The following is a 13,101-nucleotide window of genomic DNA, read 5'->3' as shown; positions in this document are numbered from 1 at the left end:
ACATTAGAAAGGAATTGGTCTACAGATGCTGACCCCATGTGAACTGAGGAAAAGCAAAGAAGAAATACAGAAGGCCCTTCCATGTGACCTCCTCACCACTGTGGTACCCAGGTTTATAAAATCAAATACTTGGAGTGGTTCTTTCTGGAGGGTGCTGTTTTTAATTCTGGGAAAGAGTAATAACGAGCTCTGACAGGGAGGGGGATGCGCCCCTGCACTCACGTCGTGTCGTCCCAGCGCTGCAGACACTGGCTGTGGAAGCTGTGGTTACATAAGGTGGTGAGGATGCCGTTCACGGACTCGTCCATGCGCTCCAGACACACGGTGCACTTGGGCAACTCTGTCAGGTCCATCACAGGGAGGCTGGCGCCCTACAGGGAAACAACTTGAATGAGCCTCACTTGTCATCCACAGGTTCTAATTTTTCTTTTTTAAGGCAATAGTTTTCCTGATACTCTGACTCCTGGTAGGATGTTCTCAATATTATTGCTTTGTGAAAACAACCTAATTTGGTGAGGTTTTCATCCATGCAACAAATATTAATTGGTCGCCTCCTAGAGTCCCAGGACTGTGCTAGGCACTACGAATACCAAGGGGAACAAAGCAGACGAAGATCCCTGCCCTCACAGCGCTGACACTGGAGGAAGGGAGACTGCTGCCAAAATCTCATGTTACCAGACTCCTAGCTCTAACTCTAAATGGCCATGACCATAACAGAACACAAAGGAAAAAAACCAGGAGTGTATCTGAATGATTTTCCACAGATTAAATTAAAACTCAACACTTTCTACTATGTGATAATAGTATCAACAACAGTGATTTTTATTTATTTAGTACATACTTATTAAATTAAGTCCCTGCTTTGTGTGCCAGACACTGTTCTAGGTGTGGGACTACGGTGAGCAAAAACAGATTCAGTTAAGTTGCAAAACACAAAGTCTGTCCCTTTCCTCACAGAGCTTAGCCTCTAGTAGAGAAAGATACAAAATTCAAAATTTTCATTTATTATTATTTTTAAAATATTTATTTATTTATTTGGCCAGGGCAGGTTTTAGTTGTGGCATGTGGGATCTAGTTCCCTGACCAGGGATCAAACTCAGGGCTCCTGCACTGGAAGTACACAGTCTTGGCCACTGGACCACCAGGGCAGTCCCCCAAAACTCCAAACTTTTAAAAACTGTTAATTACCAATGCTTGTAAAATGGCTGTAATTACCAATGGCTGTGAAAGAACAGAGTGTGAAGGGCATAAGGATCTAGATGGTCAAAAAAAAACACCTCTAACACAGAAATGTCTGACCCAAGCCCTGCCAACTAGGGGACTATTGAGGCAAAGGTGAGGCACATAAATAAGAACACACCAAGAAAAGTCACATTAATCTGCGGCCCCTAAAGAGTAGATATTTGAAAATCTCTCAAGAAGCCGTGTTCATTTAGAGAAAGGAATTCCTAAAACTGAGGCCTTGCACAGTACCTGGCTAAAGAGTAGACTGATTTTTTTTTTTTGGCCCACGCCACTCAGCCTGTGGGATCTTAGCTTCCCAACCAAGGATTGAATGCCCAGGTCCCCTGCATTGGGAGCAGAGTCTTAACCACTGGACCACCAGAGAAAGTCCCCTGTGCCAATTTTTATTTTACCTAATCTAATGACAGAACAATCTAATCTGAATTTATTCCTATCAAGTGGAATTCAACATGAAAAGACCTTTAGGGCTACTTTAAAAGAGGAAATATTAAAAGTATAACAGAGCTGGATCTACTACTTTATTCAAATGAGCACATGTTATAGGAATGCTTCATGGAGGGTGGGAGATCAGAACAATTACTGATACAAATTGCTATCAAAAGGGAATTAAGTATTAGAATAAGGATTAAGGGTTAATATTTAAAACAAAAATATTCATTTTGGGGCTCCAGGCACAGTTTCATCCATCTGGAATAGATACATACTCAACTTCAGTAACACAAATAATATTCTTTATTAAAAAAATACTTTGGACAGTTTTTAAAAGTTGAGATAAAATCCACATATATAAAATTTGCCATTTTCAAGTGATTTTTAGTATATTCACAAAGTTGTACAACCATCACACTGCTATCTAATTCTAGAACACTTCTGTCACCCTCAGAAGAAACCATGTGCTTGCTGTCACTTCTCTCCCCCCAGTCTCTGTCAACTAACTTATTTTCAGTCTCTATGGACTGGCCAATTCTGGACATTTCCACAGGTATCTTAACTTTCAATTTTATACCATTCTGATACATTTATTTCAAACAGAGGAATTATTTGCACTTACATCCTCAGATTTCAATACTTCTGCCCTCTCCACATAGACCAGCTGGCAAACATCATCTTCTATTGAGTTGAACTGGCGGCCATTGCATGCCATGTAAAAACTATCTGCATCAGCCTAGGTAAACCAGGGCGGAAAGGGAAAAAATTAAGAGAGCGATCGTGGTAATGTGCTTTCTATTCAAGATGGCTTCAATTATTCTCTTCATCAGCTTTTAAAAGTTATACTTAGGAGAGAGAACAACTGCCAAAAGTAACATCTGTGGTAGGAGGCTCACAGGCTAAGTGAACTCTGCAGGTCAATATCCTACTCTACAATTTTTTCTGATACATGGTAGTTTTATTTGAATAATCAGAAGCTACTGAAGTGCAATAAACTGATGGCTCCTACAATTTTAATACATAGTCAACCAACAATGGTCAATGTTTCCCTTGATATCATTTTTTTCCCCTTTTGCCTCTAGTCAGCACTTTCACAGCAGCTGAGGTCAGTTCTATTTGGAACCAAATCATAACTGATAACTGTTAACGGGAGAGTTTTTTTTTTCTTTCTGGCTGCACCTTGGGGCTTGCAGGATCTTAGTTCCCAAACCAGGGATTGAACCTGGGCCCACCAGCAGTGAAAGTGCTGAGTCTTAACCAATGAACTGCTAGGGAATTCCCTATGGAGAAGCTTTTTAAAACAAATGTCAGCATCTAGGTGAGAAAAAATAAGAGGACCAGTGGAACCAGTAGGGAGTGAGAAGCCAATTCCTTTTTTTCAATAAGCCAAATAATAACAGTAATTAATACATGATAGTTAGACCAGGATCCTGTCAGGAGGTTTTAAACAACCTAGTGTACAATACCAAAAGCAAAACTCTTGGCCACGGTCAATAGGTCCAAGATGAACTAGCCTTTAAAATTCTAACAGTCTTGTTCCCTTGGAGTGGAAGACAGATAAAACCAGGGGAAATCAGTCCCCTGCAGAAAGCACATGTGCATTTGTGGGTAAGAACACAAGTAAATCCAATCTTCCAGTCTAGCCTCAGTAGGAAGTAACAAAGAGACAATTCCAGCTTTTAAAGCTCAGCAATTTTTAGAGGCAGCTGAGAGGCTGTGGCTTGTGTGGATTTCACTCCCACACAGGCATTAGCCACAACATAGGAAGTTACGTGCTCTGGCCCTGCCAGTACAGACAAGCTGCCTGAAGAGAGGAAGTGTGTTCTGCAAAAGGAAATGCCACACCTTCAACCTTGAGGTCGAGATTTGAGTGGTATCAGGCAAAAACAGTCCCGGCTGTCTACCCTCACGCAGTCTTGAATCTTGGAGCCACTGAAGCTTTTCAGTAGTTTTTCACTGCACTCAGTTCAGTTCAGTCACTCAGTCCTGTCTGACTCTTTGCAACCCCATGAAATGCAGCACGCCAGGCCTCCCTATCTATCACCAACTTCCAGAGTCCACCCAAACCCATGTCCATTGAGTCTGCACATGGATGATGTAATTCAAGTGTGGATTCTTGTATTATCTATGCTATCTTAATATGACCAAGAGAGCTAAGCCACTAAGGAAGGATGACCAGTTCTGAACAAAGATTCTGCAGGGACTTTTTGGTGGAGAAGGGGAGGCTTTTCCTTTGGGAAATAACCTGTATATTGGGTAAAGGGTATTTGAAATTAAAATGTTACAAGTCAGTTCCTGGATAATAAATGTCTTTAACACTAAGCAGCAGCAGCCCCAAATGGCTTCTCCCATTTTTCAAGAGCAGTGGCTTTGCCTTGAAATGCTTTTGGATGAATAACCAGCACAGTGAGCTGCTGGACTCTGCGTACGCACCAAGGGCCAGTGGGCCATGGCCGGCTCTTCAGGGCCGCCATCACCACCAGAACTGCTGCAGATGTGGCTGCCGAGAACAGCAGACTCGGCCAAAGACCTCCAGCTCTGTAGATGCTCCCTAAGCGCCCAAGCCTCCTCAGGGGCAGGGACAAGGTGTGTGATACTGGGAATGTGACAAAATCTACTCAATCCCAGATAAATCCTTTCTTTCTTGGGGGAGTTACCTGGACCAAAGGTGTATACTTTTTGAACACACTGCTCTCTTCTTTAAAATCTTGATATTGGAAATGTAGCTCTACTGGCTGGGATATTTACTGAGCACCCAATGCATGCCAGGTACTGTATATGCAAAGGACAAGAGCAGGGAGCAAAATCCATGTGCCTCCTGCTTCAACCCAGCACTGAGATGCACTGAACAAGAGCCTGACGCTAACTGCAAAACACACAGAAGAAACAACTCATTTAAAATGCCTGTACTATATAGAGCCCAAAATTTAATGAAACCCAGCTTCTGTTTTTTTCTAGTCCTTTGATTTGATTGTTCTCTTCTCAGGATTAACTCAGAAAAAGAAAAAACTATTATAATCAATGTTTCTTTACTGTTGCTGCTGCTAAATCGCTTCAGTCGTGTCCGACACTGTGCGACCCCATAGACAGCAGCCCACCAGGCTCCCCCGTCCCTGGGATTCTCCAGGCAAGAACACTGGAGTGGGTTGCCAGTTCCTTCTTCAATGCATGAAAGTGAAAGTGAAGTCACTCAGTCGTGCCGACTCTTAGCAACCCCATGGACTGCAGCCCACCAGGCTTCCCCGTCCATGGGATTTTCCAGGCAAAGTAATCAACTAGTAACTAGTTGTTACTAGTGATCAACTAGTGCTAAGAATGTATTTTTTACTTCTCAAAAGAAAGTAGGCTGGCCTAAGCCTACAAGTGATAATGAGCCAACATACTCCATTGAGAGGTTATCTGTCCTTTTCTGTTCCAAAGAACTACAAAACTGAACCCCCTTCTGCCTCCCTGTACCTTGAATTATAAATTAATTCATCAAAGGGCACAGTACAACTTTGTAGGCACATCTGACACCTCCAGCATAAAGAAAGATGAGGCCAACAGAGATTCAAAAAATGATAAAAGACATAAAATAGGCCTGTTAGTTCTTAATAAAAATTCCCTGGTGAGAAACAGAAAGGAATAAGAATACAGTTACCTGCCCAGGCCATGGAGTCAGGCTGCCTGTGTTTGAATCATAACTCTTTGACACTAGCTGTGTACCCTTGGGCAACTGACTCACTCATGTATGTTTCCTCAATTATAAAATATGAAAATAATGACACCTACCTTATGACATATCTGAGAGGACTCAAGGAGCTAATGCATGCGAAGCTAATACCTGGCATCTGGTAAGTGATTCAGAGTTGGTGCCTACTGAGTCTACTCTCATTAGGGCCCAATATTAATTTAACATCTTTGAGACCTATACTAGGAGGGTAGTTTTAGGCCTTAGAAAATCCCCGATAGAATGAGCCTTAGACCTTCAGATCTAGCATTACAGGTAAAAAATACAACTCACAATACCAAGGTCAAGGGGTCTATCTTCAGAGAGCACTAAGAAAGCTGTGTTACAGTCCTAGAAAACATCTGTCAACTTAAGCAACTTACATGTGGTCAAAAGACAGAGGTGGAGAAACAAGTATTGGATTGGCCAAAAAATTCATTTGGATTTTTCCATAAAATCTTACAAAGAAAATCCATTAAGAGTAGCAGAAAAATTTCACAACATCATCTGCAGATTGCAAAGGGTGGCATGTGCTACAGAGACGTTTATGGGGTTTTTAGACAAGTTACTGTTGTGGGCTTAATACACCTGAGACTAAATAAAAAGCCTAATATATTCTCAAACATTTTTTTCCCAATCCCTTTCTACGTTATCTGTGTTACTTGCTTAACACCCTTGCCCATTGAGTAGAAGCTATATGTGAAATACTGTCATGACACAATTCTTGGCGAACAGTGAGTATCTTCCCTTGCCCACATCCTGCTCCTGCTGGACAAGGACTAATCCCTAGGGATTAAAGTGAGGGCTTAATTCCCAGTCACTTATTTCTAGCTGTATAACCGTGGCCAAATCACTAACCTCGCTCTGCAGCTGGTTTCCTCATTTGTAAAACTAGGGTAACAACAGTACCTGTCTACCTCATAGGGTTATAGTAAGGATTACATCAGCTAGTGCCCATTAAGCACTTAGCAGAGTGAATGGTACAGAATAAGCAGTCAATAAAGGTTGCGTATTATCACTAACCTCATTATTACACTTAAAAGATTTAATATACCACTTGCCCACTATTCGCAAAGTGTCTCAGTGACCTTAGACGGTGTTCTGACAGTCAGTGAAAGCAGCTGTTAGGTGCTTTTCAGTTCTCAGTGTCAACTTGTGAAGTCTAAGCTCACAGGGCCATTGAAATACTTTTTAAATGTCTCCCTCAAAGGTGCAGTGCTTTGTAGAGGTTAAAGATAATTGTGTACTTTCTTGGACTCGGAAATCCAAGTTTAGAAACTTAGAAAACACTAAGTTTTTGTTTTGTTTTTCTTCTGGTGGCCCAATGAACAGGTACAAATACAATTCAACTCTTATTTCTCTTAATTCTCTACCTACAACCAATGAATGGCCACTACTGCTGTGAGCTCTAGCTTTTCATAACGAGGAGGTGACAAATGGGCATTGTGTCACGAGCTTCTATTATCCACAGATCTTGGTGATTGGTCAGACGCAATGACAAATGACCCTACAGGCACATTCATTTCTTTGCCAACCTGCAAGTTGGAACTGCTTATCTGGGGCAAACTCAGAAAGGCTATTTATCAGTGAGGTGTGAAAGAACTAACTTTGACAAAGCTGCATTTCACAACCTGATGAAATTTCAAAATGTAACAGGTTATTAAAAAAAAAAATACAAACAAATTAAAGAAAACCTATGGACAAGGTAGTCCTCTATTAACCTGCATAATACGTAAAGCTTACCTCATTTTTATATTCACATAGAAACACGCAGACTCCTAAGAATGAAAATACAAAACCAAGAGAATATCTTTCTGACATCTTTAGAACCGAGGCACATGCAAAATTATGCTTAATGCAACAAGGGAAATGGACTGGATGGCCAAACCTTCTTAAACATTGTTATAATGCACAAGTATACTTTTAAAAGCTGAAAATATCACCTTTCTTTCAGAGTTTGTCTCTCTATTGCAGTGATTTCCAGTTAGAACTCAAAAGCATCTTTAATAATTCAGGGAATGTCACAAAACCCCTCGTCATCAAAAAAAATTTTTATTTGATTTTCTAGAATGTGCCCAAGAATATCTACTAAAAAGAGAATGATAGAAGCAGGGGCACAGTTTTATAATGGCAAATAACAATACAGGGTTAAGAAAGGTTGGGAATTACTGTTCTACTAGAATAGCTACTACTGGATAAACGAACACACACAACCCTAGATTTCACACTCAATTTGATTTATAAAAAATAACAGCTATGAATTGGAATTGTGTGCTTCCTGATGAATTCAGCAATATTTCTAGAATTACATTAATACTCTAGAAGATATCAAGATTTCTAAATGCAAGACGTAGTAAATTAAACATGGCTAGTATCAAACACTTTCAAAAACACAGTTTTTGTGGCAAACAGATTTTTAATATCTTAACTTTTACCTGTGCACTAAACTTTATCAGCACCATATATTGATTTGGAGTAGAGTCTCTGATGATTTTCATTTGTTCAATTACTTCATTAAATGGGGCGACAAACTTCATAAGGTCATGACTGGTCATTGTAGCAGGGACTGTGAGAATACACAGCATGGCACTACGCCTCACATCTTCTTTTAAGGAGGTCATCTTACTAATAAGACAATAATTAGACTGTCTTGAATAGATGAGGTATGGTTAGTTCAAGCAACACTAATCAGACAACTTTTATGTCCAAGGAAAAACAAAATGTAATACTTTATAAATCAATTTAAACAGTTTGTTATCTTACTGGAAAATACTCACCTGGGTAAATGGAGAACCGCTTAAACACATCTGCAACGGACTTTAAGGTAAACTTTGAAATGTTCTACATGATACCCACCAATGATATTTTTTAATCTTCAGTTAAAGGCTTTTAATGGTTATAAACCTCCATCAGGCAAATTTGCAGTATTTTGCTTTCATTCGTTTTTTAATCACCACCATCCTTAGATAACAATAGAAGAACAACTCTAACTATGGACTTCTCTTGAAGGTTTTCGAAGAGAAAAGACCTCTAAATATAGGAAGGAGAATTCTGAATCATGAAGATGTGACTCTGAAGATTACAGGAAGTGTTGTTGGATTAGAATAGCTAAAAGAAGGGAAAGAAAAATCATCCACAATACAATTTGCTTTTTTCTTCAAACTTTAAACTTTGTATTTTGTATTGGGATATAGCCAGTTAAGAATGTTGTGGTAGTTTCAGGTGAGCAATTTGCTTTTGAAATGCGGCAAACTCACTTCAACAGCTGCAATCCAAAATGGCTACCTGAGTATTCTGTTTCCCAGTGGGGACTGAGCAAACAATTTAGGACAAGGACAGTCTTTAAAGAAATCAGCAACTAACTATCCAAGGAGCTGGTGGCCTAGCTATGTTGATTATATAGCAAAATCTTCCTTTCCTTAGGCCTCCAGAAAGCCTTGTTTGGACCACAAAAAGGAGTTCAAAGATATGATGAAATGGCAACCCATTAAGTGACTTCTTAGCAGCTTCTTTAGTAAAGACTTGGTGGGAATAAGAGACTACATCTATATTATACATCACTTAGAATTTTTCTTTTCTTATCTTCCTTCCTTTCATTTTTCCAATCACCTGTATGCCTACCTTCTCAGGGAATATTTTCTTGGGTATTCTCTCAAGTGAATCTGCATGATTCATTCATAAGGCTCTTTTACCCAATTTATGAGATTTAACCATATATAAAATATCTAAGAATTCTTAAGAAAATATCTAAGAATTTAACACACAATATATGAAAGTACTAACCCTTTGAACAAAGCTTAAAATAATCCTTCTCTTCAGGGCAAGAATATTTTCTCCACCCTATGGCAAAAAACAGACAAACTCAAAAGAGAAAAGGATTTTCTTACTTTGTCTTGTACAGATGCATAATACCATGAACTATTTCAACTGAGGGGTTTCCACTGAAGAAGGAAATCTGATCTGGAAGCTGCTTGGATGGAGAATCAAGAGCAGCATTTACACCTTCTTTACTTGTATCTTTACTTCTCTGTGCAGTGAGGGATGCTTCTGAAGATTTCCTTTCTTCCACTGTAGCTTCTGGCTCATCTTTCACAAACCAAAAAGTTAGTAGATTTATAAACTGATATGAAATATGTGGAAGGATTCCAATTAGATGAGAATTTTAAGTCAGAGTGAAAGAGAAATTGCATTAAGAATTGCATTCACAGAACAGCCGAGTTTTGGGGACATCACAACTTGAAAGTACTCTTTGCCCCCACTCTCCCTGCCCCCATGTCATTAACACCCTCAGAAACTGAAGGATGTCGACTTTACATTGAGAAGTACCATAATAAGGCAGGTGTCTTCCATCATGCACTTCTGAAAGTGTAAGTCGCTCAGTTGTGTCCGACTCTTTGCGACCCTATGGACTATACAGTCCACAGAATTCTCCAGGCCAGAATACTGGAGTGGGTAGCCTCTCCCTTCTCCAGGGGATCTTCCCAACCCAGGGATCGAACCCAGGTCTCCTGCATTGCAGGCAGATTCTTTACCAGCTGAGCCACAAGAGAAGCCCAAGAATCCTGGGGTAGGTAGCCTATCCCTTCTCCAGTGGATCTTCCCAACCTGGGAATTGAACCAGGGTCTCCTGCATTGCAGGTGGATTCTTTACCAACTGAGCTATGCACTCCTAAGTGGGACAAATATTCAGGGCTGTTTGAAAGTTTGAAAACCAACCTACCAGTTCTCCACACTGGAGATGCAATACACATCCACTCCCCTGGATGGAGCGAGCTGGCAGAGCAGGGGGAGTCACAACATGCTTATCTGGATTCAACATGAATCGCCACAGACCTACGTGCTAAGTAGCTCTCCTCACTGAGGCGAGTTGTCAACCTAGCTTGTTATGAGTAATTTAGAAGAAATATTTAGAGAAACTGAAATCCACCCTGACAGCTTCATGTAAGGAACATAGGCAGTAAAAGCTAAAGTATGCCAGAGGTCTTGATCACAGGCTCACTGAACACCACTCCAACACAAGCAACCATGAGTTTACCTTACAGAAGATAGCCTAGGGTTCTGGAAAGCATACCTGGGTTGGCCTTCATGGTCTCAATGATCACATCTGTCATTTCTCGACGACCAAGATGCTGATGTATGATTGCTGCTTTCTCCCCTGGTGACTTCCCTTCTAAACAGGCTACAGCTGAAGCTAGTGTCTTCTTTTGGATCTCCTCATCAGACATTTCCCCAACTAAAGAATACATGAATAATTAATATCTGATAATAAAACAAGCCTCTTTCCACTCTCAATGTATCCATCCACAGGTTTCCTTTTTCTCTCTGCTGCCTTCCCCCAAGACTATAAGATGCCTTTTGCAAGGTCCTTCTCACTCATCTCTGGGGCTCTGCAGTATTGACAGTCAGTTAATGCCCAGGGCAATAAACTCTGAAATGCACGGTGGTCCTAGTGGAAAGAGTGCATTTTAAAGCAAATGAAGGAGATAAGAGCTTTGATAGTGATCCTGCTCAGATGAACCAACATTTTAGTAACACTTGTACAGTGAAACTGTGTTGGACCCCAAATGAGGGCATCAAGTCCACTAATCAACAAAACTTTTAGGGTTAGTCTTCTTAACAACCTGGGTTAGCCTAATCCCACCTTGTCCTGAAAAACTGTGATCATTTTCTTAAATCACTAAATGAATGATTAAATAATTAAATAATAAAAATGATTAATTAAATAATAAAAATGCAAAATGAATTTGGAGATTTGACAGAAATATCCTTAATATAAGCTTTATGTGAAGAAAGATCAAGCCTGTTTTGCCCATCACTGTATCCTCAGTACTTACATCACAGTGCCTGGCACACACTGGAAGCTCTTTAAAGATATGTTGAATAAATTAATGACTCAATGACTGACCCATGTAAAAATGTATATGTCGCTTATGTCAATTAATTCGACTTTCAGAACTCAGTAGCCTATTTAATTATATTCAGTCTTTAGTTTGCAGCTCAAAAATTCACACACTCAGGCAAGTTTCCCACAAGACCATCCCTACCAGCCCCAGGCCTCTTCCCCAAACCAAACACATCCTCTCATGATAGCTTTCCAAACTCCTTGCCAGCTTTCTACCTTCCCTTACTGTACATTTGTCACAGCTGTATCCTACATTTATCCTGTAATTATTTACCTAATTTATCTCCATGAACTGAAGTGAATTGCTGGTGCCCTTAAAGCAGGGACCATGTCTCTTTCCGCACAAAACTAAAGCTCAACAGAGAGTGAGCACTCATCAAGTATTCCTTGAATGAATGATGCGTTGCTGGCTGTTCAAGGAACAGAGCCATACCTGCATTTCCCAGGAGGAGGCTGTGTGACTGGCAATGAAGAGCTCAGACTCTTTTTTTTTTTTGTTAGTGAGCTCAGACTCTTAAGTCCAGCTCTCTGAGGCAGAATTCCAGTTTTGCCACAGATAGATGATCCTGGGTAAGGCACTTAATCCCAGGGCTTCAGTTCCAGTTTGTAAAAGCCTCATACACCCATAAAACTAATTAGGTTGTATGAAGATACAAAAAGTGTGCACACGAGGTGTTTAGTACAGTGCTTGGATATAGGAAGTGTACACATTTTCAGTTATAATTATAACTACTGCCGCAGGGCGCCCAAATGGATGGTTTTTCAAAGAGGAAGAATTTAATTAAACCAGAAGCCGTCAGCGTGCTGGGGATTCCCTGTCTGCCTTCATAAAGCCTGCTGCTGCTGCTGCTGCTGCTGCTGCTGCTAAGTCGCTTCAGTCGTGTCCGACTCTGTGCGACCCCAGAGACGGCAGTCTAGAGAAAATCAATTCGCACATCTAGGCTCTCACCCAGGTTGGAGAGTGCGACGCGCCAAATATAAACAAAGTCCCGGTGGGAAGGCACAAGGAAGGAGGGACCGGCAAAGACTTCCCACAGGTGACACCTGGGAAGAGACTTCCCAAGGATGGTGGGGGGATGAGAGGGATCCCAACCACTTCTCGGCTTCCTCCTGAAGCGGAGGCCCTTGCCCGGACTCAGACTCTGAAAGGACGCGCCCCGGGGCCCAGGCGCGGGCCACGGGGGAGGCGGCGAGGCCGCGGACTCACCGGCAGCGCTGAAGCCGAAGCCGGCGGGGACCGGCGAGTGTTCTGCGAGCTCCAGGCGGATGACAACTAGTGACACACTCATAGGGCAGCCGCTGGCCGGCGAAGGCCCCGGCGGGCTCAGGCGAGGCTGGGAGGCGAGCCTAAAGGTAGAGAGGCCCAGGGCGGGCAGCGCCGCCACCGCCTCAGCAGCAGCAGCACCTCCGCGAGCAACCCTTTGAGCCACAACAACCTCCACTTCCGCCTCCCGGCCGCCGTCGTTGTCCTGTGAGGTTACGCATGCGCGGGCCAGCGCGCTCTTTGATTGGGTGTGGCCGTAGCCACGTGACTGGTGTGTTTTCGCTGAGGTGAGCCAGCACCCTGCGTACGGAATCTGGAAGAAATCGTGGAGGAGGCACGTCACGGCAATCTCGGGAGCTGGGCTTTCATTAGGCGGATCGGTGGGTTTGCGTCCAGACCTGAGTTAGCCTACCTGAGAGACCTCGTTCTTAGCCCAGCTCATCTGACGGCGAGGGGTCTCTGACTCCGCGAGGTCTCCCAATTGTCCGAGCCACCTGCACCCTGCAGAGAGCTCTGGCTTCTTTTTGTCCTGTTTGATCTCTCGCTCCAACT

General features: G+C 42.0%; 1 protein-coding gene across 2 annotated transcripts in view; it reads right to left on the bottom strand.

The window, feature by feature from the left end:
* Positions 1-12,760, bottom strand: part of LOC102394157 (BRCA1 associated protein) — a 31,528-nt gene extending 18,768 nt beyond the window's left edge. The window contains exons 1-6 of one of the 2 annotated variants that reach the window (XM_006060975.3): positions 12,493-12,760; positions 10,455-10,616; positions 9,271-9,469; positions 7,819-8,008; positions 2,297-2,410; positions 223-371 (exon numbers count right to left, since the gene is read on the bottom strand). In XM_006060975.3, the coding sequence (XP_006061037.1) occupies positions 223-371; positions 2,297-2,410; positions 7,819-8,008; positions 9,271-9,469; positions 10,455-10,616; positions 12,493-12,574 (896 nt within the window). In that variant the 5' untranslated portion in view covers positions 12,575-12,760. The remainder of the gene's footprint in view (positions 1-222; positions 372-2,296; positions 2,411-7,818; positions 8,009-9,270; positions 9,470-10,454; positions 10,617-12,492) is intronic. The other variant, XM_025267078.2, reaches the window with a different exon arrangement.
* Between the last annotated feature and the right edge of the window lie 341 nt (positions 12,761-13,101).

Source organism: Bubalus bubalis, chromosome 17, assembly GCF_019923935.1.
Source record: "Bubalus bubalis isolate 160015118507 breed Murrah chromosome 17, NDDB_SH_1, whole genome shotgun sequence".
NCBI classification, from domain to species: domain Eukaryota; kingdom Metazoa; phylum Chordata; class Mammalia; order Artiodactyla; family Bovidae; genus Bubalus; species Bubalus bubalis.
Note: the sequence above shows the minus strand (reverse complement) of the source record. Positions and strands in the feature narration are given on the sequence as shown.